The sequence below is a fragment of the Dreissena polymorpha genome, chromosome 3 (genome assembly GCF_020536995.1).
Source record: "Dreissena polymorpha isolate Duluth1 chromosome 3, UMN_Dpol_1.0, whole genome shotgun sequence".
Classification (NCBI taxonomy): Eukaryota; Metazoa; Mollusca; class Bivalvia; order Myida; family Dreissenidae; genus Dreissena; species Dreissena polymorpha.
The window spans coordinates 132,869,857-132,897,501 of record NC_068357.1 but is presented as its reverse complement, the minus strand read 5'-3'; the positions used below and the strand labels follow the sequence as shown (position 1 = coordinate 132,897,501).

At 34.5% G+C, this 27,645-nt stretch overlaps 4 protein-coding genes across 4 annotated transcripts in view; 1 reads left to right on the top strand and 3 right to left on the bottom strand.

Annotated features, from left to right (window-relative positions):
* The window catches only part of LOC127872600 (leucine-rich repeat-containing protein 74B-like), a 13,183-nt gene extending 5,258 nt beyond the window's left edge, over positions 1-7,925 (top strand). Inside the window, exons 3-11 of the mRNA XM_052415928.1 lie at positions 842-935; positions 1,738-1,787; positions 2,683-2,764; positions 3,436-3,521; positions 3,749-3,943; positions 4,456-4,551; positions 5,384-5,644; positions 6,191-6,276; positions 7,476-7,925. Of these exons, the coding sequence (XP_052271888.1) occupies positions 842-935; positions 1,738-1,787; positions 2,683-2,764; positions 3,436-3,521; positions 3,749-3,943; positions 4,456-4,551; positions 5,384-5,644; positions 6,191-6,276; positions 7,476-7,704 (1,179 nt within the window). The 3' untranslated portion in view covers positions 7,705-7,925. The remainder of the gene's footprint in view (positions 1-841; positions 936-1,737; positions 1,788-2,682; positions 2,765-3,435; positions 3,522-3,748; positions 3,944-4,455; positions 4,552-5,383; positions 5,645-6,190; positions 6,277-7,475) is intronic.
* A 635-nt stretch (positions 7,926-8,560) lies between these two features.
* Positions 8,561-10,336, bottom strand: LOC127873692 (receptor-type tyrosine-protein phosphatase C-like). The gene is made up of 3 exons (XM_052417623.1): positions 10,128-10,336; positions 9,334-9,469; positions 8,561-9,249 (listed from the first exon to the last, which is right to left on the bottom strand). The coding sequence occupies exons 1-3, from the start codon at positions 10,190-10,192 to the stop codon at positions 9,172-9,174; spliced, it is 279 nt and encodes a 92-aa protein (XP_052273583.1). The 5' UTR covers positions 10,193-10,336; the 3' UTR covers positions 8,561-9,171.
* Positions 10,337-10,551: 215 nt separating this feature from the next.
* LOC127872599 (receptor-type tyrosine-protein phosphatase mu-like) lies at positions 10,552-14,467 on the bottom strand. The gene is made up of 10 exons (XM_052415927.1): positions 14,432-14,467; positions 14,045-14,142; positions 13,700-13,822; positions 13,217-13,371; positions 12,674-12,809; positions 12,272-12,379; positions 11,796-11,898; positions 11,451-11,524; positions 10,892-11,020; positions 10,552-10,725 (listed from the first exon to the last, which is right to left on the bottom strand). Exons 2-10 carry the CDS (start codon positions 14,126-14,128, stop codon positions 10,552-10,554), a joined length of 1,086 nt encoding a protein of 361 aa, XP_052271887.1. The 5' UTR covers positions 14,129-14,142; positions 14,432-14,467.
* Positions 14,468-19,103: 4,636 nt separating this feature from the next.
* Positions 19,104-27,400, bottom strand: LOC127871516 (receptor-type tyrosine-protein phosphatase kappa-like). The gene is made up of 19 exons (XM_052414516.1): positions 27,265-27,400; positions 26,922-27,039; positions 26,279-26,400; positions 25,950-26,071; positions 25,629-25,716; positions 25,146-25,219; positions 24,957-24,993; positions 24,630-24,727; positions 24,371-24,496; positions 23,795-23,943; positions 23,427-23,562; positions 23,160-23,309; positions 22,496-22,589; positions 22,252-22,325; positions 21,727-21,864; positions 21,474-21,599; positions 20,871-21,031; positions 20,421-20,559; positions 19,104-20,275 (listed from the first exon to the last, which is right to left on the bottom strand). Exons 1-19 carry the CDS (start codon positions 27,365-27,367, stop codon positions 20,204-20,206), a joined length of 2,127 nt encoding a protein of 708 aa, XP_052270476.1. The 5' UTR covers positions 27,368-27,400; the 3' UTR covers positions 19,104-20,203.
* Positions 27,401-27,645: the final 245 nt, after the last annotated feature.

Here is a 27,645-nt window from a genome sequence, read left to right as displayed (position 1 = left end):
TTTCACGTTAAGTTTTACATGTCTACATATAGGATCTGGCACGAGTTGTCATATCATACCATATTTTATTAAACGAGTTGAGGAATTTTGTTAGTAAGCGAGCCTTTGGCGAGCTTACTAACGAATTTCCTGGACGAGTTTAATAAAATATGGTATGATATGACAACGAGTGTCAGATCTTTTTAATCTCATGCTTTTAAATGAGCAAATTAAATTAATATTAAAACAAACATAATGATAAATCCCGAATGCTGTTTACATTTCGTGACGTCATTTGACGTTGCAGCGTCATTTCAGCAAAATAACAAAATGCGATTGGTCAATAAACTAAATGTAAGCCAATGAAAACGCTTAAAAATGTTGTATTACACATGTGTAATAAAAAAAATGTAACGGTTGTATAACGTGGGAAACAGGGACTAGCATGTGATAAAAATACTTATTCATAAATAAATTGGAACAAAAACAAACGGAAGTGCATTGTCTCGACTGACATAATGCATAGTAAATTCTTGTCGTTGATACCGCTTGGCTGTCGGTCAAAAATCATTTCAATATGAGCCGTGTGATGCGAAAATGGATCTTATGCAATATTCTGCCAGCGTTGCTACAGACGTGTCCTCGCATCCACACAGTCTGGTCAGGAGCTTCGCTATCGGCTTATGTGACCACGAAACCTTACGTGACTTTACAGCGAAAATTGTGGCTCGCGACCACATGCGCGAATGCGCAGGCTATTCGGAAACTACGCTGACCACATATGGCATCACGCGGTTCGTGCACTTTAAACCATGCACGATATTTGCACGATATCTCTCATTATATTTCATCACATTTTCAGAGTGTTTCCGAGTGCAGTATAAGTCTGGACGGATTAAGAGACCTTTGCAGTATTCTCCTCGAAATGAAGCCAATGAAACGAATCGACATGTCGAGTGAGATTTTTTTGTACAGTTTCCACAATTTATAACAACCAAGGGTTTAAAGTCGTGCAATAAAGTTATTTAATATATACGTATGCTATTTTATTGAAGATTCGAATTATCTCGCTTTCACAAGCAAGTAATTTTCATGATATAATATCGATAATAACTTTGATTTTTTAATTGTATAGTATTCCGTCCGTCACACTTACTCACAGGGCATTTTAATTTTTAGCGAATTATGCAAAATTGACTATGAGATTGTCTCTAATAAAAAACACAAGCTCAAACTCACGGTCAATAATATATAATGAATTATTTGTATTTATTATTGGTAAGAAATGTGAACCCTTTCGAAAAGCACTATTTTATCACGCGTTTTTATTAAAATTTGCATACTTTTTACTATCTGTAGCATCCATTCAACTATCTTTTTACTTATTTCTGCATATATACGTACAACATGTTCTTTTCTATCATAACTTTGATTTTTTTTCAATGTATGGTATTCTGTCCTTAACACTTGCGGGCAAACCAGTTTAATTTCTAGCGAATTTTGCGAACTTGACTAAGAGTGTCTCCAATTAAAAACAAAAGCTCAAGCTCACGGTCAATAATATATAATTAATTGTTTATATTTATTATTGGGAAGAAATGTCAATTCTTTCGAAAACCTCTTTTGTAAGAAGCGTTTTTATCTAAGTCTGCATACTTTAGTTTTTCAATTTGTAGCACCCATTCAAATATATTTTTACATATTTCTGCATATATCCATACACAATGTCCTTATTTCTGTTTGTTGTTTTTCTTTCAGAAAACAATTTTGGGACGCAGCATGTTTTGCTTCTTGCAGAAGTCATAAAGGCGAGTATGATTAAAACGGAGTGATGCGGAATAAATACGTGAACTGCTCAGGGTTAAATATATCATCATCATCATCATCATCATCATCATCATCATCATCATCATCATCATCATCATCATCATCATCATCATCATCATCATGATTCATCATCATCTTCATCATCACCATAATAATGCGTGTAAACATTGTTATCATTAGCATCATTATTATTATCATCATTATCATTATCATCATCATCATCATCATCATCATCATCATCATCATCATCATCATCATCATCATCATCATCATCATCATCATCATCATCATCATCATCATCATCATCATCATCATCAACATCATCATCATCATCATCATCATCATCATCATTATCATCATTATCAACATAAGGCGTGTAAGCATTGTTGTCATCATCATCATCGTGGTCGTCGTCATCGTCGAAGTAAAATTCAATTTCGAATATCACCATCCAAAGCATAAACATCAATCATCACCATCAATTCTCAAGATCACCGGTTTCTCATCATCATCATCATGACAAGCTAATCAGAAACTTAATAATAACAATCATCCTACCGATAATTATAATAATAATAATTACTCATTATCGGCATTATCAACATAATAAGGCGTGTAAGCATTGAAATCATCATCAGCAGCAGCAGCAGCAGCATCAACATCAACATCATCATCATCATCAGCAGCAGCAGCAGCAGCATCATTATTATCATCATCATCATCATCATCATCATCATCATCATCATCATCATCATCATCATCATCATCATTCATCATCATCATCATCATCATCATCAATATTATTAGTATTATCACCATCTGTGTCATATTTATCATCGTCATTTGTTTCAACTCTTTATAAACTGTATATTTCAGAAAAACGACTATATCGAAGAATTAGTTCTTTCCGGCAATGCTATCGACAACATAGGAGGAACACACATTGGAAAGGCATTAAGTGCGTTCTTTTTGTTGATAAAAAGTTAAATAAAATACAAGTCAAATTAATTAGTAAATTTTTAGTAGTAATTCAAGCTCTGAATTGGTTTTTAGTAAGGTATATAGCGACAGTATTTTTACATGTTTAATAAAATTCGTAAACGATTATGTGCCCACGTATATCGTTATGTCATAAAGGTGCAGCCTGTTATGTGTATTATAGCATGATCCGATCTCGCTTATCTTCATACAGAACTAAATTGTAATCTACTCATTAACAATGCAGGGAGACCTCCTCAGCTAAATCAAATAGTAAACTAGAGAACAGTATTCAAGTGCCAAAACACGATTGTTGGATGCAGACATAACACTCATCGATTTATTTCCAAATCCTCAGAATGCACAAATCATTGTTTATTGGACCGTAAAGACGAGAATAACATGTTTATTTGACTTCATTCTTCGAGAAATTTCAACAGTTCTTTAATCACTTTTACGTCATTTGAAGCGGTAACTTAACCTACTGGCACGTCATCAAGTTCGTACTTACTGCAAATGACTCATACCTTCTGTGCATCAGAGGCAAGTGCGAATGGTCTGTAGAAAAGATTTCATGGCAAATCCTTACACAAGTTGTGTTACAAGGCTGGTCATTACAAAAATACATTTTTTCTTATACATTTTTTTCAGTGAGTAATGTTGGAATCAAGACTTTGGATCTCAGTTGGAACCACATCCGCTTACAGGGTGCCGTCAGCGTGTGCTCTGCACTACGGGTATCTAAATTTTTGTATATATCCCTCATTAAATTTAAATTTTAAACCTTAAATGTCTGTCTCTAGTTTGTGATTGATAAATGTACTTAAGTTATGAAAGTTTAATTCAGCGCAAAGACTAAAATTGTAGTGAACGGACCCCCAAGGAACTATACTGTTGCGTGCATACATAGTAAAAAGAGATGTCATATTCATACAATATTCAGCCATGTATTGTGTTTCCATAGTTTAACCAGACCCTCGAAGACCTCGACCTTTCCTGGAACGGTCTCGGCGAGGAAGGATGCAAGGCACTGGGCGCGGCGCTTCCGTTAAACCACACCCTGAGGCAGCTTGACATCTCCAGTAACCGCGTCAGTTTCCAGGCTCTTATGGGCCTTTTACCTGGTTTACTCAGGAACGACTCACTGAAATTAATTCGAGTAAGTTGACGGGAATTATGAACAAACCTTCGATGCTGGTGTTTGATTGCCTTCATTGTATTTCATTTAATCTTCAAAAAGTGTCTACAATTATTTTAGTGTTCAACTGAACATACATGTAGATTCATTATTTTGTTCTGTTATATGTACAACATTGAATAATTGCATGTTCTGGCATTTGAGATAAGTACTGAAATTACCAGAAAAGCACAAATATCAAGTGGGAATTTGTGCAATTATGTACGGTATTTTATCGATACAAATAATACATTTTCATCTTCATCAACAATAACATTTGATTACTTTTTGTACAGCAATATCGGGCTTATACTGACAGTATTATGAAATATAATATCTATATGAGTAAAGTCATTAATCTTCGATTATCTTTTGTTATGCAAATATTTGCATTTTATCAGTAGAATAGTTGTGTAATTGGTATAAGCTCAGATAATTCAAAACAAAATCTTGCTAAGCTTTATGCTTTCACAATGCAATATCTTTTTTACAAGATAAATTCCAACCCGATGACGACAGATGGAGCTATTGCTATATTGAAGTATCTAATTAAATCCGACACATCACAACTCAAAGACATTCACATGAGTGTAAGTTTTCTTGCTTCTTCCCTTGTTGTAAGATGGTACTGGTTACACACTCAGTGAATTTTTACAGAAACGTAAACACATTTAACATGGCGACTAATACGTGTATGAATTTAAAAGTTGCTATACTCGTCGTAAATATTAACATAGAGTATATTGGAACACATCCTTTGATATTTGTAGAAAACAACGTCGTGCATTGAGAGGTTCTGTAATTTTTGTACATTGCTTTCTTCACCAGTTTAATAATACCTTTGCGTCCAGTCCGACAGAACATTGTTAGACGAAACTGTATGTCGCTTATAGGCTCTATGATATCAATTTGTTAGTAACTTCTCTTTGCAAAATCACATGTAAATTTATATAAATAAATACGTAAAATATAGGAGATTTGTACAGATTCTTAAAAATGTAATACCTTATAGACTTTCGATTAAGATTGTTATAGAAAGGGTAATAAAACTAGGTATTGATTTGTATCGCTAATCATTAGCAGCATTAATGCTAATACAATAATAGTTCCTTGCTTGGTTTGTTTGATATTCCTGAACGTGAATCTATATATTTATACACTCGTTTGTTATGATTAAGAACGGCCATTTTTATAATTTTTTTCGTCAAGTGTTCTATTTTATATGAGCTTTTGTACATAGTCTTTTTTATGTTTATTTTGTTTCGATATGAGCAAAATGTAATACATTGTATATAATGCCTTTTAAATACATTTTTCTTTCAATCAATTAACGACATTATAGTTGTTATGTTTATATTAACATGTCTATCTGTCCTAAAGCCAAATCGAATATGGCTTTCACATGAATGCTATGTTATACAGGATATCCCAATAAACTCCGAGTTTCTAGACGCCCTAAATGAGCTACAGAAGATCAGAGATATCAAGGTGTATCACCGCTACCTTAACAATAAGAAAATCACACCGATTATACGGGAGAGGACGCTACACGACCACGACCCAGCGATGGTGTTGTTTGAGTACATGAAACAGGAGAATATAAGGCTGATAGATCTCTTTAGGACGTTTGACACTGACTTCAGTCAAGCTTTGACCAAGGATGAGCTCAGGGACGGCTTCATTGTAAGTGCATATTTAAGGTGGTCTGTTAAATATAGTACATGTGGTAACTTGCTGAAATTAATCTGAGCTTGATGATTTTTCAAAATCTATTTAAATTCCGTTATTTATATTTCATACTATTTTAAGCAGTATAATAGTAAAATACATTAACTAAGACAAACTAAAGTGCGACGGTATTGTTTAGCCTGTCAAACATGTTCAAGAACAAACTCGATTATGTCTAATGAATACCACTCAACAGTTAAATTAATGTTTGTACAGAGTTATTGGTTAAAATGACATATATGGCATATTTTACATTTTGTTACGTACTTGAAGTTTTTATACCATTTTACTTGTTCACACTTTCGATAAATTGAAAGTCAGGTTTCATCACGATGTCCTAGTGTTTGAATTAAGTTTAACAGTATTTCTTCTTGCTGCTATAAATGTTTCAAAGATTGCTAGTCAAACATGTTGCTTCTGAGCTTTGCGATGAATTAATAAAGGTATTGGTTGATCACGCTCTTAGAAAATGACCTGTTTATTTGTTAATTCTTCATACAGAAAATCAATATGCCTCTGAGCGATGAAGCGCTGGACACGTTGTTTGACAGATTCGATATTGACCAAAACTCACAAATAGAATACAGGTATGTGCAAGACGTTTTTGTTAAGTCCTTTATGATAAGAAAACTTCATCATCATTAGTGTGCGTTAAAAAGGCAGGTGTATTGTGTATCGTATTATTTGTGTGAATACTACAAACACGGTAGAAATTATTCAATTTTCGAAATGTTCTCATTAGTGCATTACTCTAGTGCTAACAACAAAAATTTAGTGAAGGTACCTTGTGCTTAGCTCAAATATAACGTTAAATATCCATAGGTATCATTTTCATCATTTATACAACAAGTGTAGTTTTTTAAGAGAAAATACCAATACAATTATAGCCGTTTTAAATCACTGTATACATTGTCTTTGTCGATTAATACGTTAATCTGAATCCCCAATAATCGGATGTTTGTCTTGTTTTACCCTAATACCGATGCGATTCTACTTTTACGTATGTTCATACCGTATCCATTAGGGAAGGACTATCGGTTTGTGTACACTCAATCACACTTCAAACGAAACACTTCTATTTTTTGTTTTCTTTAAAGAAAAACGGTAAAATGTATCAACTTAGTTCATCAAACTGTGTTGTTAAAACATTGTTTCCTACATACTATTGAAGCCTTTCATTTATGACATTCGTTATATACGGTTTTGGCTCGAACAATATGCGATTCGTTTCGAACGTGTTTTTGTTAGGTAAAATATAATATTGAATCGGGATTTTTCGAATATAAGATGGTGTTTTAGCTGAAATAAAGGACCACAGGCCTGTCGATTGTTAAGGCAGCTATTATTTAAGGCCATGCCACACATGCATTACTCATATATACAAAAATGGTGACAAACGAATGCATTACCATCAAAATTACCGGATTTTTAAATAATTTAAATGTCTTGTTAGGTGTTGAGCAGCCGTGTAAACCCAGGGTCGTAAATCCTGTTTAATATACGGGACTTGAACAGGCATTTCTTCTGAAACGGATCAACATTCCAACGCCTGTCTTTTAATTAACAAAGATTATCGATGATATGTCAACTTGCCATCAAGGATATACATTAAAATACATTAAACTAAGGAACCAGAATTGCTGTGTTGGCAGTTTGAGTGAGTGTATATCTGCGTTTTTGAAAGTTTAAGTAATATATGTGGACATTGTTACCTCTTGTCGTAGTCGTATCTGCTTTTAGCATATCATACATAACGATAACTTACAAACAATTAATCCCATTTTAGCGAGGTGAGGTCAAACTATCGCAAAACGATCTCCAAGATGAAATACATGACATCGGTGAGGCACTCTGACAGCGAGAACTGCTTCCAGAAACAGCTTCAGAATCTTGTAAAGAAAGCTCTTGCAGAAAAACGGACCACCTATGTGTTGAATGCCAAGAAGAAACTCCAGAGACGAATATCTTTGACGGCGATATTTAAGAGCGCAAATCCGAACATTTCTTTCAGTTAAATGGTTGCGCTATTTGATATAAATGTAATTTTTTAAGGTTCAATATGATTAACATTTGGTAGCCGTTGTTAACGTCAAAATAATCAAAACTAAAGAACCTCTAAACGTATGAACTACTATCATTTTATTGCTTACAATATCTAAAGAATTATTATAAAGTTGAAAAGACATACACAACTGTTTACATGAACATGTTAATCGACATGTTTAATCACAAATACGTTTTTAAACCTTATGTATTGTATCTTGACAAAAAAGATGTTTATAAACTAGCAGCTTTAATGTCTTGATGTTTAAAAAATATTTGGATGTCTTTGGGTGCATTTCGCACTCTGTAAATTTCGTCACAATCGAATCGAGTGTATTGTTTCAGTGTCGTAGTTAAAACAGGCATCATTAAATACAACTGCTTTCAGTTATCAATAAAATATGTAGCTGTTCCTTGTCTTTGTTTAATTTCGTCTTGCCTCAAAAATATAAAGTTCTGATGCTTTAGTAGGCATGTAATGGCTGAGTTGTTAAGTTGATTGAAATTAAAACGATTCCATTCTATAGCAGTTTGATTTGCACTGTGACGCTTCGGGGTTTATAATATTTACAATTTAATTTTCTTTGAAATAAATATGGTCAAGTGTGGGTTTTGGGCGCCCTTAAACTGATTTTAAATCTCAAAAGCTTTGGTTAACAGTGCCCGTTTCAAGGCGGAACCCCAGTTGCATTCACTTGTTTGTTTTCTGATTTGTGTCTCATGCGTCTAAATGTAGTGCAAGAGACAGCATCCAATAAAAAATACAGTTATAACGGTGGTAAAACACTCCGGTTTTGGTGATTGTGATTACATGATGATTTAATGCGATGATAAATAACTTTTTAATAGTGTCACAACTATTGCACAAAAGGATGTCCATTAATACTGCGTATTAACTTTTACTATATGCAACAAACGTAAGTATTTTCTTTATTGCTGACATTATTTTCCGGGAGTACCCATGCAAACATTTTAGCGCATACTTCCTGTCATTAATTTCATTTTTCTTCACTTTCATTTACATGTATGATGGTATAAAGATAAAATATATTAAAAAAATATATAAAAATTAATAGTAAGGTAAATGTTTGGTTTGTAGCGGAGATAAAATAAAACTGTATTAAGTATTTTTTGGAGACGAGTGTAAACAACGAAAATGTAAAATATGTAATATTAACTATTTTTTAGCTATGTATAGCATTTTGATACAGTCAAAATATAAATATAATATAATACTCAAACACAATTATGCTAACTATAATGGACTGACCAAATGAACGAATTATTTAAAACATACACCATATGTTTCATAAACTTTTGCTTTCATTGCAATAGGAATGCCACGCATTCAGTGTATAATATACAAACACATTTATTGCAAAAGTCTGCATGGGAATCGATACATGATCTATCTATACGCCGGCGTTTCGGTCGTGTCACTACAAGTTGACGTACGTGTTGCTCGTTTCATCTTCACAATAACCACGAATGCAGTCGGCACAAAACTTGATCTGGGCCTGCAACAAAATAAATGTTAACATAAAATATATGAAATCGAAAGAACATAAGCACAGTGCAGCTAAATACCAGTTGGTACTTACGAAATTTGGTATAATCTGTTTTCTCCTCAGCCTCAAGTGCCTGATGACACGTGGTATGGAGACCTCGCCGTCAGTATCCAAGTGTTCTAGAATGTTCCATAACACCACAAACAGACCGCTCTTGTCGGTGCCATTTCTGTTTATACACGATATACTATTTTAATGAATATTTAAAATGTGTGGTATTATTCATTATTATAAGCAAATTAAATAACATTTTTCAATAGAACAGTGCATTGAGTCCTTTCACCGTGGGGAACATGTATACACTCAGCTGGCTGATCACTACTTTTTATCTGCTAATGAAGGCTTTACTAATAAGATTCAATATTTCGGTACACTTTCAATTTTTTAGTGTCCATGTGAAGTAGAATTCGTGGCAGTAGTTACGCATACACCCCTGCGATGCATGTTATTATGTGTAGCAAGTTGTAATAAGAGTGTTAAAGAAATTCATAATCATATCTTACGGAACAATCAATTATGAAACTGTGTGTCCGTTCCGGACAGACATCTATGGGGATTCCAGTATATCTTCTTTAACTTAGTATGTGTGCATATACACGTGTAATTTCCTTGAGAAAAAGGTAGTGAACACTAAATTGACGTCGCGTATGTAACGTGTAGAACTAGAAAAAGACTAAAAACAGCTATATCATGATTGAATTGTCGTTAATATATAATGTACTTATATATACCAGGTCAATGAATTCACACGTACATGACATTCTTCATTCAATCTATTGATAATATAACCCTCATTGACCAATAATTGCATTTGTTAATTTACTTACAGACATTGAGCCAGAATTGGTGCTTCACTTTTGGAAATGTTTCGGGTGTGACGCAACATATCCATAAACGATCCAGCACTGTGGGGCAGTGGCTCTTTCTGTGACCAACCTGTGTGCACTATCTGGGTAAACCTGTGCGTTTGCAAAGAATGGAATGCGATAGTTATACTATCAGAATAATTTTGACAATGACTTATTTGGTGCAAACATTTGTCGTAGGTTGATTAATTTAAGTTCAATCTGAATTTTTATACCAAAATCTGATGGGTAATCTAGTAACAGAAAACTTAAGTGTTGCATTGTTCTCACCTACAAAGGACTAAGGACTTAATTTGTTACTTGATAATCACTTACAAAGAACTGAAATGGCCGACCACACAATTGTTTCTGAACGATTCAAATATTTTAAAGTATATTTCTTTTATCAATGTGTAGTTTTGCAAATTTTCAATGGGTCTTTGATTACCTTTTGTTTGAGTGTAAGGTCGAACGATCTTGTATGAAAGTCAGAACCTTCCTTCTGTTCACGCGATATACCTGTCAAACTTATCCCTGAAAACGACCGCGTTTCACTTTCACCTGGGATAAATGTACCTACCTGCAAACGAAGTAGTTAAACGAAACGTTATTTAAAAAAGTTTCATCAACGCTTTTCAACTGCTTCAATTACTCTATATATTTAAATTGTCAATTGTACAGCACAATTTTTGTATCGGGTTTAAAGATGAAACTTTAAATAAACAGGCTTCATTAATGTATTGTACCTTAGGTAAAGAATCGTCAAACGAAAGTAAAAGTCCAATTTCCCTTTCAATTATCAATCTGCAGAAATCAACAAATGTATGTTCTAGAGGAGCCTGTGTTATGATGAACCTTGCTGGCAGCTTAAAACTCTGAAACAAATAGCATTAGCAAGTATTACAACCATTTTGTGTATTTGTGTTGATTTAATTTACAATCAAATATATAGAACAGTTTATATGTGAAGTGATAAAGTATTCAAAGTGTATAAACTCCAGTTCGATGAATCGTGATAAAAACATGTAAAAAATAAATGATCATTAGGCTTACGAATAATAAGTATTTCATGAACTGAAACGAATAAATGAATGGTGGTTGTTTCATGCAGATTTTTAACGTTTACGCATTACTTCAATTCAAATCTGTTATTCCAATAACATCTTTATTTTGAATTAACCTTATTTTGTGTACATGTATTCTATTAAACTTCAAATAACATGTGTTGTTTTATCGCGCTACATGAGATATCATTCAAACCTAAAGTAAGATTTCATATAAATAACAGTTTTCTTTGTAACTTACCGGCATAACCACAGCATTGATGTAATCGGTCGTGTCCGGAATGTTGGATGACAAGTACGGGCGATATTCATCAGCTAAAACACGATGGTACATGTTTATATTAAAATAAAAACTATTCAGTAATTTTTCACATTACTATCACGAGGGATCAAAATGAAACAAGCTGCAATAAAAACTATTCTTTCTGTCCAAAACAATAAGGTAAACCACCATAGAATTATACACTTAATCATTTGACAGTTTAATCAACTATTTTACAATAAACACACATCAAAAACGCATTTAATATAACACACCAAACATAACAGCATATATAGCTTTTGGCAATAAAAATGTTCTTCATACGTGCAAGGATGTCCATCGATCTATTTTTACTCTTATTCGAATCGGACGTTGCTGATTTGTACGAATTATCGTCTGCATACAGAGATTCCTCCGTGCATAAATCCTGGTAAAAACAGTTTTCAGATTTTTTAGTAATCAAAGACTCATAGAATAAAACAAATAATGAAAGGCGACAGCATCGATAAGTCCCTCTCGATCGGTAAAATTAACTTATGTCTGTTTTAAATATAAGTTCATGTGTTGTATTTTCTTATCATGATAATTGCCAAAAACGAATATCCACTTGCTTACAAGGTTATTTTATTAGACACAATAAAAGACCAATAAAAACATCAGACGTTTGTTTTCTTCATTTTGAAATGCACATCATTTTTTTTTAAATTATTATTATCATAATATAAATTCTACTTCGCAAGCTTATAGAAATATCGTTTTCAATGAGGCAAAGCCATTGCATTCCTTACAACCTCACTTACTTGATACATTTTCTCAAGCCCGGCTTCAGCCAGCAGCTCCGCAGTCACGGGTTCTGAGGGCAGTACCAACATTTCCAGGGTCAGTTTGTACAAGTACCGGTACTGGCTCTGGAATGATGAACGGACATGATAGTTAAATGTTAATGTTCAATCGATTTGCGATAATGTTGATCGCGAAAGCCGGAAATAATAAATGACGGCTTACAAATCACTACTGCCGCGGTCCTGACGATGTGTCTACTTTATTCAGTTTTAAAAGATGTTATTATACGAATTGCGAGTATACTGGTAAAACAACTATCATAACTTTTACCTTATCATGACAGTATTTTAATTTACTCAAACTATAATGCTTAGAACACTGTTTAAATAACACAGCAACATAAGGTTTGCTACACTTACCGCTGTCTGCACCATGTTTACCCTTTGTGACCTTAGATTGGTCACACACTGTGGGATATCAATGGTCCCTGTGCTCTTTCCTTGGTCGTAGAGAACATCCATTGCAATAAAGGTCCCCGTGCGCCCAACGCCAGCACTATAAACATGAAAAGCAAATTAAACACGTGTTTCTCAATATGAAGAATCGAATGTAACCAATTCAATGAACGTTTATCAGATCGATCGACGGACAGATCCAAATCAAAATTTCAAAACAAAGGAGGTGCATAATTGAAGTAAGTCGTTAATTCTCTGGAATGAAAAAATATGCACGGTTTGCAATCCGTAACGATGAATATGCTATAAGTAAATGAAAAATACCTTCAGCTTTTTCTTCCGATAACATACTATTATTGCTAGTTTGATGTATATACTGTTGCTTCTTCAAAAGTGTGTAATGTCACATTCATTGACTAATTTCACATATTTTGTATTGTTCATGTTAATCGTCCCATATAGTGTATAGGGGTTTCGGCCGAATAAAGTGTAACTTGTGTAATGTACCTGCAATGAACTAGCCAAGGTTGTTTTGCCTTCCTCTTTTCACATCTAACCTTTCTCCAGAAATCAACGAGGCTTGTGCTGCTGGTCGGCACGCTTTTATCGGGCCAGGTCGTGTAGTTCAACTGGGTCACAGTTCGACTTGCATTTGGATTATCCTGCAAATAAAGTTTCCACAGTGTGACTTGTATCTGGATTATCCTGCAATTAAAGTTTCCACAGTGTGACTTGTATCTGGATTATCCTGCAATTAATTTGCGTTTTAATACGCTTGCATTTCTTCTTGAATATAAAACCTCACATTTGACATTCGTTCGTCAACCAGTTCATGAGAAAATACTAGCCAGCCTCTTATAGAAGAAATATGTATACTTATAAAACGTTTAATTAACACATCGTTCATGAGCTTATTTTTCTTATGCAGCAAAACTATAAGCACGTAATAACTATATTGTATATAAGGATACTTTATTACAAGAGACAAACCTGTTCGTGCAACCTTATAGTTCGGATTGTATAATACGAATAATCTCTATCCTCTAGGAGAGTGATCGAAAAGCTACCGTGTATTGTCGGTGTTCTTTCGCCCCAGTACTTTAAACATTTCATCTCAAACCCGCATGTGTACAAAATTATAAATACAACACAAATATTGGAAACACATAAAATGTCAAGTCTATACATTTTGCGCCCAATCCAGATGTAATAATATTTACGCTTTTAATTGTCCATGTTTCCCTGGCAGATGGTACAGATTTCGAAAGTGTCATAAACATTCACAATTGTATGTATCAGATATCTACACGGAACAATAGGCACATATAAACGCACCTTTCCTTCTTCGACAAGATTTGTAACCATCACAATTATATGGACATCCTGTTCCCAAACCATTCTCCAGGAGTCGCCTACCATAGGATTGACAGGACCTGAATGTATACAAAGTTATCTGGATATGTTTGGTTAAGGTTAGACACATCATCCGAACAAATGCAACTTATGAGATATTAGGTGCTTCACTTATTTTTATTCTCCTGTTTAGTAAAGGCTCGTTTGTCTATCAAAAAAGACTAGCAAAAAGCTCCATGTAATTTATCTGAAGGTCATTTGTACTTATATTTGTTTGCATATGTATTGCGAATATATTATTTAAAATATCCATTGATGAGAAAAATGAATTGCGTTTACACCAATGTGTATAAAATATAAGGGCTTTACCTTGAGAAGCGATGTACTTTTTCTCTTCTGTGAAACCCTTAAAAGAATAATTAAACTTTTATTTTATTTATAGGACGTAAGAGCATTAAGCATTTAAATTAATAAGGCCTCAATCATACTAAACTGGTGTTCTTACTACGGGCTAAAGGTTAGTTTTTGGAAATAACAATCGTGGTTAGAACGCCGATGTGTTGTGTGTGGTTGTTGTTATGTTTTTGTTTTTGTTTTGTTTTTGGGTGTTTTCGGGGGGGGGGTTACGCGAACGCGGCTTGCTCACAGCGTTCTGTGCGTTTATACTGGATATCACGCCGTTGATGCGCTGATCATCGGCGATGTCTCCGCGTCAAAACTAGGGTTTTGAGTGTCGTCTAAGATTCTTCTTCGATCCTGGAGTTTGCAATGCGACTGCACTACGGCTAAGCAAATGGGTTTTGAGTGTCGTCTAAGATTCTTCTTCGATCCTGGAGTTTGCAATGCGACTGCACTACGGCTAAGCAAATGGGTTTTGAGTGTCGTCTAAGATTCTTCTTCGATCCTGGAGTTTGCAATGCGACTGCACTACGGCTAAGCAAATGGGTTTTGAGTGTCGTCTAAGATTCTTCTTCGATCCTGGAGTTTGCAATGCGACTGCACTATGGCTAAGCAAATGGGTTTTGAGTGTCGTCTAAGATTCTTCTTCGATCCTGGAGTTTGCAATGCGACTGCACTACGGCTAAGCAAGAAAGAGAGTCGGATAAATGCCATTTACATAATGGGAACGCAGTAGGGAGGCCACAGAGTCTCTGGACATCCATGAACAACTGTCTACAGTTCCACCGCGACCAAAGTGCTAGGCTTACATGTTTATGGCGTCATCAGAGCGATTCTACGGCGTTCTAGCCAGCCGCAATCTTTCCGTTCTTGTTTTTTTAACGCATTCTTCCAGCGTTCTCACTACGAGTGTAAGGCGTTCAAGGTGATCTTACCGCGTCCTGGTTCTACTTAAGAACACATTAAGAACTCCAGTCCGGTATGACGGGGAAATGGCACGTTATTATAATATGGTACAAATTCTAACGCATGCGCGACGTATGACCCCTTTTCGACTTAACATTTAAAAAATCCTTACAACATTCTTCCGAAAATAATTAAAATGTACTAAGTCACCATGATTTACGTCTCAAAATGCTTGTTGTCAGAATGATGGCTTGTACTGAATTTTACCCCAGTCAACGCTTTTAACCGATCTTAAATTGGGTTTCAAAGTGTGGGTTTATTTCTAGCAACTGGAATTTATTATGTTTTGTGATAATACCAAACTAGTATTAAGGATCTACGTTATAAATTATGAAATCATTTAAAATTCATTATTCATTATATGTTTTATGTTACATGTATGACATATACAGTGCGGCGTGCATGGTATAAGTATGTAATTTCGAGTACAGCGTGCGTGCAACAAGTGTGTCATATCCTATTTAACGTGAATGCTACACCTATGTCAGATTATGTATAGTGTGCATGCTACAAGTATGTCACATCATTTATAGCGTGCATGCTACACCTATGTCAGATCACGTATAGCGTGCATGCTGCAAGAGTGTCCTATCATGTAAAGCGTGAATGCAACAATAATGTCCTATCATGTTAAGCTTGAATGCTACACGTGTGTAATTTCACCTATAGCGTACATGCTAAAAGTATGTACCACTATGTATAGCATGCATGCTACATGTATGGCATATCTTGTACAGCGTGTGTACTATAAGTCGGTTATATTAAGTATAGAGAGCATACTACAAGACTGTTTTATAATGTATATTGCATGCGTGCTACAAGTATGTCTTATCATATGTTGCATGCATGCTACAAATGTGTCATAGTATGTATAACATCGTACATGCGTGTCAGGACATGTAAAGCGTCCATCGTGAAAGTTATCTATAACATGTAAATAATGCATGTAGCCTGCTTGTTTTATAAATAAAGCGTCAATGCTGCAAATGTATTATATAATGAAAAGCGTTCATGGTATAAGTGTGTTAAAACATGTAAAGCGTATATTCAACTGCTATCGCATTTATAACTTGACCGTGAACAAAGTGATATACCACGAAGTCCGCGCATTATTTAAATCTGTCATATCATGCAAAGCTTGAGATCAACGAAATAAAATGCAAGGTTATCCATCAGCGATATCATATATATTAGATGCTGTTTTATAAAGAGGCATAACGGCCGGACTACCGGTTTCTGTAGCATTATAGCAGTGTCGCCACCACTATATCTTATTGTCTCGAAAACATTTTTCTGGAAAGTGTAATAGTGTGATAAAACTTCAGCAAATAATAATTTAATGTTAACTGATGAAAAAAAAACAATGCTGAATGTTGCTGTTGTGAAAAATGATGGACATGTAGCAAGAAGTCACACAGTTAAGTAAATGTATTATGTTGTTATTTGGTGAGTGATATTTTACTTGAGGACATATCCGATTTTTTAACGATTTTTTCTGTCGCGTGTTGTTTTCTGTAGCATAACAATGTAGTTCGATTAACATTAACAACGGACCGGGTACTGGTTGACTTGACAATGGGTAACCGTCACTTGAAATTGAATTATATAAATATTGATGGCATTAACACCATGCATATAAAGTAATAACTTGCACGCTATGAACTACATCAAACGCATTTAATTGTACTACTTCATTTAAAGTGACATCATTCAGCATGCCATGTTTTGAAATTTAAAGCTTTTTGATAATTTGGATATCTGTTACAAAAGATTGCAGATAGTAGAGTTTTCTCTTTACATATTTGATAAGCGTAGACTTACACATATTTCGGTTTAAACGGTCGGAACTACTTTACAAAAGATACACATTTACGGTATGTTTGATTTACTCAAGCTTCCAAACCTTTCAGTTGATACGGACGTTTTTATAAATCTTTTTGTTTCATATATAGGAAATCATGTACACCGTACTGTGTGAATCTCAATAAAGGTATATGAGGTAAGAACATTAATATTTCCGCTTGCAATATCATGTATTGAACAAAATATAATCTTATTCTTGATTCTTAAAATAACCTGTGGTAAAGTCAAATCAGGGTCATGTTTGACAAACAACGACGTAACAAGAATAGGTAACCGGGTCAAATCTTTAAAAAAACTTAATAACACTCTTGCTTATGCCTTACTTATTACACAATCTTGATGAAACATGGTGCGAATTTTTATATTGATAATATGAACTCCTTGTTTTAATTCGGGTTAAGTCAGGTAAACCTTCAAATCAAGTGAGGCTTTAAAGGCTATTATGGTCCTTTTGTTTTTAATACTATTGTACCAATCAAAACATAACAAGTAGAACACTTATTAGCGAGTACGTATGCTTTATTCGTATATATAGCAACAACTAATACAGCACATATGCACGATAGTAATTTTCCGTAACAACAATACAAAAGAACGTATGCATGTAAAACAGTATAATGCCAAAACATTAAAATTATATATACCTTACGTTTTTGCCCATTTAGTCATTACATAATTATTATGACATATTATATAATATTGACATATTATATAATATATTGATATACTAAACGAAACATTAATCATTTTAATAGATAGATTCTATCTTTAAAAAAATATAAATCTAAATCAGGGAGATTTTCATTATTATTGAAAACCATCGTTTCTAATCCAATCCAAAGTAAATGTCAGACTTTTTAAATTTCATTGTCAGTTTTGTTCTTAATGCACAGTGCTTTAAGCTGGGTTCCCACTGCCGATCAGATCAACTCGATCAAGCCCGACCAAGCGGTCGGGTACTGGTCTGGTTCGGTCGGCATGAGTGGTCGGGGGCGGTCGGGTAGGTCGGCATTGGTCGGGCTTCCTACCCGATATTTTTCGAAATGTCAAAAAATATCGAGTAGCGATCGAGTAGGAAATGGATCGAGAAGCGCTCGGGAAGTGGTCGTGTATTAGTCGAGTAGAAGATCGAGTTGATCGTGAAGCAATCGTGTGGCGATCGGATTGACATCTTTTACACGATCTGTACCCGATCCGCTCGACCTCTACCCGAGTTATTATAGATCGCAACACGATCCACTCGACCTTTATTCAATTTGATGTACATATTTTCTAGACTGCTTCCCGACGGCTACTCGACCGTACACGATCACTTTCCGATTGCTATTCGACCATACACGAGCTCTGTACCCGATCCGCTTGACCTCTACCCGAGTTATTTTAGATCGCTTTGTACGACTGTAGTACGACCATCACGATCTGGTCGTATGCAACTCTGGTGGCGATCGAGCTGAGGTCCACTTGGTCGAGCTGAGATCGTATAGGGCTCGCGTATAGGTCGAGATGATCGAGCGGAAATCGGAAAGATGGTTGAGTGGACGTCGTGAATGAGTCGTGTGGGGGTCGTGTGTTATCGACAAGAGGTCTAGAAGTTGTCATGTATACTCTTTTAGTCGAGCTTGGTCGGATTTGGTCGGGAGATTTCGGTGATCGGGATGATCGAGTTGATCGAATCGGCAGTGGGAACCAACCTTTAGATACATATTGAATCGGTAAAAAGTATAAACGCATGTTCGTCTCGATAAATATTCAAACGCAATACAATAAATAAATAAATTGTTTGCGAATTTAAAATTATGAACAAAAACATCAAATAGTCTCAAAGTCAGTAATCTATGATGGTTTTAGGCCGAATTAATATACAAATAATGTCTTTAGTAATAACAGTTTGACGTTGTTTTACATGAATATGTACATAGTTTCACATGTATTTAGCAATATCCAACGATACGTTTGAACAACAAAAGAAAAATATGTAATAACGAAAATCGTATCCTATTAAAAAGAAACTAGTTTATGCATATTATTTACTCTTTACGTATAATACAAATTCTGATTAAAATGTTATGCATATAAAGCACTAAGAAAGTATATGATTGATAAGACATATATTTGCAAAGATAGGAACAACTTTGAGAATTAGTAAGAACTGATAGTTTCCCATTTACAAAGCTGTTAATCTTGAATAAATTTTTTGTTGAAACAAACAATCTTATCTAAAAAAGAATTTGTATTTAGACAAAACAAACGAAATCGTGAAGAAAAATGTAATGTCCCACATCGATCAACTTTAAACTCTGCATGTGTAACTTGTAAGTGAGAAAATAATTTGGAAAAGATGCGATCGCAATATGTTGTTTTTTTTGCTTTCAAGTATTTGTAGCTTTGTTTTTGTTTTGTGAGAATTCAATGGTGTGGAAGTTACTCAATCTTGTTAATACGTGCATCAAAGTGACTCTACACCTTACAAAAAACATGTAGACACATAACAAAGAAACACAATAACTAGGCATCCTTAATGTCCCAGCATATTATAGCCCCCCGAAACTAACAGTTGATTAATGCAAATACGTAACTTGCAATAAATGGGTGAAAAGTGAGCCAATAACTTTTTGTATTGGTTTTGCGCGTTAAACATACTTAATTGTCGAGGTAATTTGAATAGAAAAGACAAATTGTTCAATAATATTTAATTTGTTCACTTCAATTTATAAAAACATTTTTTTTAAATAACATACATTCCGAGTTACATATATGTGCACACAACGTGATTACTTATAATCCTGCACTAGTAATCTATGCAATAAGTAATGAGAAAATGTTTGTTAAATCAATTTACAACGCACACTTCCTAATCATTTTCCTTGACATTGCGTATGTTTTTGAAGGATTTCAAGCTGTGTATTGACTGGTTTACAGGTTCTGGTAGGTTCCCGAGTTCGTTATGTAGGCCAAAATGACTTCATAACAAAATCTGTACTGTGTCTGAAGGTAAACAAAACGCGTGCACATAAATAAATAGTTTTTTAAATATCCAACGTGTTTTAATAGCAGAAAGGTATGAAGACCATTTATAGTATTACAAAACGAAAACCTGTTTAGGCAAACACGATAAAATATCTGCAATTACCTTGTTGTGAACCAAATCACGACACCTGGTTTTCATAGTTTTGAAAGATACCACGATGTTAATTTGCCCATTTTCTTTTCTGATGCGTTGTATCTCGTTCAGGACCAACGCGGTAAGTCCGCACCGCATGAAACCAGTTCTAGATGAATAAATAAACGTAGTCAACCTAACCGGTGATAATATAGTAATTTAATAGATAATTAAGCGTTACTTTAACGAATACAACGTCAACACCGAACTATCACTACACGTATTACTTCTCGAGTTGTAAACTCATTTTCACCATCATTTCGTAAAACAATTTAATTGTTCACAAGAAGAGCAGCGTTATTATGAAAGGATACAAGTACTTTGATAATAATATTAATATAAACAAATTTGCATGATCACAAATTTAAGCAGTCACAAATGCATACTCGTCAATATTATTCATATGGCTATGAAACTCACTGGCAATGGATCAGAATTGGTCTTTTGTCGGATAGGTGTGGCTGCCACTTCAGTACCTCTTCAAGCAGATCAAGGAATGACTGCATATCTGAAGGCGTGTCATGTCCCTCCAGCCAGGAGGTTAATTGGAACTGCTTTATTGTGGTCAGGTAGTCCTCATCCTGTTTAGACAGTATGCTCAAGCTTTACACATATTCGAATGATGAAAATGTGCCCCTGATGATATTAAACGAGGCTCATCGACACACGTGTAATGTTACAGACAACTTACTAATTTCAGCTCTTATTTTAATGTTATTAATGTGTAAACTATTATTTCTTAGTTGTGTTTCTGTTATTTTGTTGGAGTTTTTTTTGGAACAACGCATCACAATATGGTCATTTCGTACCGATAACGGAGCACACAGTGCAAACAGGCGCAATAAATGCAAACACACCCTCAACACGGAACACATGAATGATGATATGCACCATATTGAACAGATTCTTATGCGAATACACTAGCTTATGTACCAAATATCTATACAATGAAGTTCAACATTGGTGTTCTATTGATAAAAATATTTAGATACTATTATTCTGTATCATTATATCGATGCTTACCTCGTGATTCTCATCTCTGAATGAGAAAGTTCTTTCCACACTGCCTTTGTTTTTCTTTTCATGAAGGTAATTGACAGAAAACTGTCCAACCCGACCGCTTCCTCGAGCACCCAAATGCTGACAGGTCTAAAAGGTAATTCAATTGAAGCATGTATATAAAACGGATATCATAGAAAACCTTTTTATTTATACATAATGCTTGTAGCTAATACATAATATTGTTACTAAGTATTATGAATACTTGCTACGTTACCTCATATGTCGCGCTGCCGGGTGAAGCCAGGCTGATTACCGTGGTTACATGATGCTCGTCGACTAAGGACCAGAACTCTTCCATGTGTTGGTCGGTGGGTGACATGCACACTAGCAGTGCATTGGTATTGCCAACAGTCTGAAACAAATCATGATGTGTACCTGTATTATTTAAGATCATGTGTACGTTGCGGTAACTTGCTTGCTATCTTTGGGATAACTCGATATGTATTCATTGGAAAGGAGAACAATTTAATTATAAACTGTGCTTTTTAGCAGAAAATAACGTTTGTCATGCGTTATCTATTTGCACTAATGTAATAAATGTTAATATACCGACCACATAACATGTTTATTTTTTTAGCCTTTGAAATTTTTTATCTGACTATTACAGAAAACGTTATTTAAAGGAAATCAGTATTTTATGAAATCATAACGTCTCATGCGTCATAGCTTTCTTATATGACATACTACAATTAAATATCGTTCAAAGCAAAACTTAACACTAAAGATAAAACAATTATACCGGAAGGAAAATGGCTCCCAGTCGCTGGATGATCTTCGAACCTCGTTTTTGCAGTTGCGGTCGGTATGCGTGTACTGGATAATAACAAATATGTGACAAACATGTTAAACGTCTACTTAATGCGCCGTTAGATATGACTGAACCAACATCACAACAATAAAGATTATCCATATAAAATATCAGAATAATTATTTAAAGTGCAATCAACATGTTAAATGTGTTTTTATAAATAGAAAACGCGCACTTTCCGACATGACTGTCTCCATATTCCCATATGTTGGACCCGACGATTGTTCTTCAGCCGATTCAGGTACCTCTTGGATACATTTGACAATTAACTGAAAATAGTTCGATGTGCTCATTCTTTATTCAAGACATTCGAAGACGGTAGCGTAATCGTTCCATTGAACACATATTTTAGCACAATGTGAAATATGTTCTAGCTAGATTTATGCAAATATAGGTACCGAACGAAAGTTATAATTACAACGAACAGAAATACTAGTTATTGTTATTTGCACGTATATTATCCAGTTATTAAAATACGAATTTATCACACAAATACGCTGATATTGGCCCGATACAAAGATGTTTGTAGATGCGTCAAATTACCGGTAATAGACTATCAATTTATCATTGTTGTTAGAAATGGATCAGATTCAACCCCCCCCCCCCCAGAAAAATACCAATGTTATACCAAGTAGTTCATTATTATTAAACAAATTAAAATACAGAAGCGTATATATAACATTTGATTATATCTGTTTGAAAGTTGAACGGTGATTGTATTATATCAGAAAAAGATCGCTTGCAAATTTTTTTGAAATTTATCTTGAGACTTAGCATAGACAAAGTCAATCCAATAACATGTTATTAACTATATGCTATAGAATAAATTTCATACATACATTAAATTGTTCTTCAAGTCTCGTAGTCATAGATTCTCTCTCTTTGCCCATCATGTAGTCGACGACGCTTGCGAACTGCCGTGTAAGAACAGGATGTGTCCCAATCAGTAGGGCTTCAGCCACGGCTTCGTGAAGATATTTGTATTGCTCCTTTATTAATAGATGAAAGAGCAAATCTCAAATAAAAAACTACGATAACGCAATACAAAACACAATGTGAAGTAAAATTCGCCATGATATGCATGACTTTTTTTCAACAGTCACAACCTTTGTTTGAACCATGTTGACCCTTTGTTGACGCAGCGCCTCGACTATTTGAAGGGGTCGAATGGATCCTTCCATCCTTGCCTGTGTTATTAATACGTCAAGGGCGATAAATGTTCCCGTCCGACCAACACCCGCGCTGTATTAAAAAGACACAATTGAAAGTTTTTACGTATAGTATCATAATGTAGTTACACGAATTTTTCTACTGATAATAGTATTGGGGTTTAAAATTATCTTTATACATTTGTAAAACATTATTATCACAATCCGGATTAATAAAGAATAAGCATTTTGGTCTTAGCGGGAGGGCTCTATCAAGTGACCACTTATTGAGAAAAACGACATCACAAAGCAACAACAACGTGTACCTGCAATGTACGACAATTGGCGAAATGTTCGCCGCATCAGTAGTATCAACGACTCTCCAGAAATCGACCAGACTCCAGGTCGTCTCGGGAACGTCCTTGTCGGGCCATGTCTTGAAGTGAAACTGTTTTACCCGTCGTGACTCCTTCCCCTGAGATTCAACGTGAAGTAAAATCTCAATAGCATCATATTTATAAATACAAAATACAATTTATGCTTCTGCAAATTATTAAAATGTGAAAACGACAACACGTCACGATATTAAAACAGTTTTGAAGTTATAGCACTTTTTTCAAATATCCGTACATATGATATCGGCACAATTAATCTCAAAACTCAAATACAAGACTACACTTTAAACTGTCTTCTGGTTATTTTACTTAATGCAAAAACTAGACATTATTTGATATATGATTGATACCTTACATCGCCGTATTCAGCAGTATTCAGCACAATTGGCTAATTAAATGAGGCCAATCAAGATACATTGATATTTATATAAAGTGCGAAAAATGCATATACAAACGGTACATTCTAATTCCAAAAGTGTGACCCTATGCTGCAAACAGTTTACATACCCGACGTATGTCAAAAGATCTGATATTGTAGTCGAACGTCTCCTCTATAGCTGTATACTTTATTTCCACACCACTGTACGTGCATACACCATTGATTTCCTCTGGCCAGTATTGCAGGCATTTTAACTGAAGTTTGTTAAAATAGTGTTTAGTTACAAGTTTTTTAATGTGTGTTTTGATAGTTCAATACATATTTCTTAACCACACAATAAAACATGTTCATACATCTTTGAGATCAATTTATAAATAATACTAATACCGTTCCCATTTCAAAAACATTAGTAAGCATTGCAATCTTGTTCACACGTTGCTGCCAAATCATGCGCCAGAAATCGTCGATCATTTTTTCCGTTGGACCTTATAGTGGAAAAAAAATTGAACAACATGATGCTGCATGAATTTAAAGCCAAACTTAACAAAGTAAAGAAGGAACTACGAAACACTTAAAGTTGGCTTAGTTTACACTTGTGCATATACATATGTGTCTTAAATTATTGGAATTCAATAGATTAATACTCAACGGGTTTTGTTTAGCATTTAAATGAACTCATAAGCTTAATTGATGATATAACAAAACAAATCTGACCTTGGGATGCAATGAACTTAGTCACTTTTCCAAATCCCTGAAAAATACAAGTTTTATAACTGTTATATAGCAAACACTTATGCATTGAACGTCAGATATTCATAGCACCCGATAAAAAATGAAAACGACATCGGAGCATTTTCTATGTGTCCGAGTTCGCAGCAAATACATATATGCATAATTGCTTACGTGAATGAAGCTGGCATTTATATATTCGGAGTCGCTTGGCTTTTCCTTTTCCAAAGGCACTCGAGAGTGGTCGTCTACAATTTCAATATCAGTTTGTAAACGTTTTCGCGAACAATTCCAGGATAAACTCCGGAAACAACGCCAAGGCGTTTCGAATTCTTAAAGCAAGCATCTAGAAATTAAACGCGTTTTTAAACATTCTTATTGTTTGCAAGACAATACACCCGAAATAGAAATCAAGAGCCTTATACAGTTTTAAGGCGAGTAAGATTATTTCTTCCGGACACAAATACAGCGCGTTTTGAATTCCAATTGAGTCCACGAGTATGAATGCCAGAAACAAATCAACAGTTTTAAATTTTAATAGATCGCAATAGTATTAACGGCGAATACATATCAACTTATTAATATGCGAATCCTTAAAGAGAGTAGGTGAAGGTTTGTTGGAAAGCTAATATAAAACTTGAGACATAGGTAACCTACAAGCAAACATCTCCCGGTAGCGGGTTTTGCCTCGGTTCTCTACGGCGGCAGCTAAGTCGTGTTTATGGATTAAACCTGCCGGTAGTTTCTGAAGAAAATAGGAAAGAAAAATACACATATGAGTTATTAGTTGATTTTAATTGCATGTATTGTAGCTTAAACATGTACTTGGATCCATTTCGAAGTATTGATTTAATGAACGGTAGTATTTAGGTATATGCCTTAGTTAAGTAAATTGGTGTTATTGAGTATTTTAATTAACCATTAAGAACATAATAGACCGAGAGGGTATGCACAAAGTATGATTTGAAACACACGCACGGCAAATTCGTCTTCAAAAAACGATGATCCAGGCTTTGTCTTTTCGCGAATGTAGTCCCACAGTAAATGTATCTTGATTCCCGGGACAACTTCATTGTAACTGTAGTAGTCGCTATCTGTGTCTAGAATAAATAAAATATAGCAAACTTTAGTGTTATGTTAATTGTAAAAACTGTACACATTTTCTATTGTATGTATAATCGTGTTAATAACAAACAAACGCCCATGCAATTTTCATAACAACATACTTAAACTTGTGACACAAAATATCCTGTCAGAAATGTATAAACATAATGCGTGAAACTAATGCGTTGCATCGTTAACCATACTTGCGTATATTTTTGCATTCGCTTTAGTATCCTTATAAACGGCATTTTCATGTGCATTGACTTGTCTTTGAACTTTTGATATATCGGTTAGTTCTGTAGAATCACTCGAGCGATTCGTGTTTCTGAAATTAAACGTTTAAATTCGAGTTAAGACATACAAAGTAGAGACTAGACTTAGATGCTAAAACATGCATGCATTTTATTATGTAGTTACCAGAAAAAGAAGACCCAAACCAAATTTATCAATAAGCGATAGCGATTTAAAGAAAACAAGGTACTTGCAATAACATGTTAAGTTAGATATTCTTACATTTTAAGTCTAAGAATTTGAAAGTAAATTCATGACGATGTTTTAAGTTTTTTTTCAAAATTGTTATTCAGGTTTCAGAACAGAATTTGTCTTATATATAAATGAATGAAATTGATTCAGTGAGTTATCCTACATACGATTTTTCTACCTACAGCAGGTTTAATGTCATGTACAGTTTGCAAATGGAGTCAATTCTAAACCATCAATGAAGAGCAGTGGAGCTTGGACAGTTAATATGTATGATACTTATCGTGTTTATCAAGAATAGCTGTGTAAACACGTTATCGACAACACATAAAAATGAAGCAATGTAAATACGCTTAAAACATTTACTTAGAGTTGATTCTTCTACGGAAGAACCATAGACCGACGGAAATCCCAATTATGGCCGCTATTGCAGCCCCTACACCACCACCAATGGCCCCTACCGATGTCGGTTTGCTGTTTTCAGCTTTATCAAAACAAACATGATAATGTTACTAGATCATATTTCCAGAACTCAATTTTAATTATAATCTTTTAAAATACAATTAAGCATAAACGTGATCATTTACCCTTAATATATATCGATGTACATTTACTGTGTTCAATTAGGTGTAATAAAATTATAGAAAGTATAAAATACATGAAAATACTTGAAATACGTATTACCAGACAAATTACAGAAAATACTTACGTTTACAAAATTCGCCTTCTAGTCGAAAACCTCCACGACACTGTGTTGAATACAAGGCACACGAGCCATTGACGTTATGACAATGTTCACAATGGCAGTCCATGGAACAGTTTTCCCCGTAAAACCCAGGTGCGCATGCAATTACAGATACAGTACGTTAAACATAGCACACATGGATAGAAAAACATAAATAAATTAAATAAACTGCGTGGAAACATTACTGAATTGCTAAAATTAGCACAGTGTGTGGAACGTGTAAACGCTTTTAGACACCGGATGATTTGCACAAATATCAGCTATTTTTTGCATTAATCATACGTTATAATTTATTAAAAATATAATATGTTGGTTTGTTTATGTAAATATTTTCAAAAACACCAA

Coding starts and splice junctions, on each gene's coding strand:
- LOC127872599 (XM_052415927.1), bottom strand. CDS start 14,128: ATGGTAGGCGACTCCTGGAGAATGGTTTGGGAACAGGATGTCCATATA. Junction 12,380..12,673: donor TAAACATGGTGCAGACAGCG/GTAAGTGTAGCA, acceptor TCATCATTCCAG/AGCCAGTACCGGTACTTGTA. Junction 11,021..11,450: donor TCAATGCTGTGGTTATGCCG/GTAAGTTACAAA, acceptor TATTTGTTTCAG/AGTTTTAAGCTGCCAGCAAG.
- LOC127873692 (XM_052417623.1), bottom strand. CDS start 10,192: ATGGATATGTTGCGTCACACCCGAAACATTTCCAAAAGTGAAGCACCA. Junction 9,470..10,127: donor CCAATTCTGGCTCAATGTCT/GTAAGTAAATTA, acceptor GTGTATAAACAG/AAATGGCACCGACAAGAGCG. Junction 9,250..9,333: donor AACAGATTATACCAAATTTC/GTAAGTACCAAC, acceptor ATTTTGTTGCAG/GCCCAGATCAAGTTTTGTGC.
- LOC127871516 (XM_052414516.1), bottom strand. CDS start 27,367: ATGGACTGCCATTGTGAACATTGTCATAACGTCAATGGCTCGTGTGCC. Junction 24,994..25,145: donor TAAATGCCAGCTTCATTCAC/GTAAGCAATTAT, acceptor TGTATTTTTCAG/GGATTTGGAAAAGTGACTAA. Junction 20,560..20,870: donor CCAATTCTGATCCATTGCCA/GTGAGTTTCATA, acceptor TTATTCATCTAG/AACTGGTTTCATGCGGTGCG.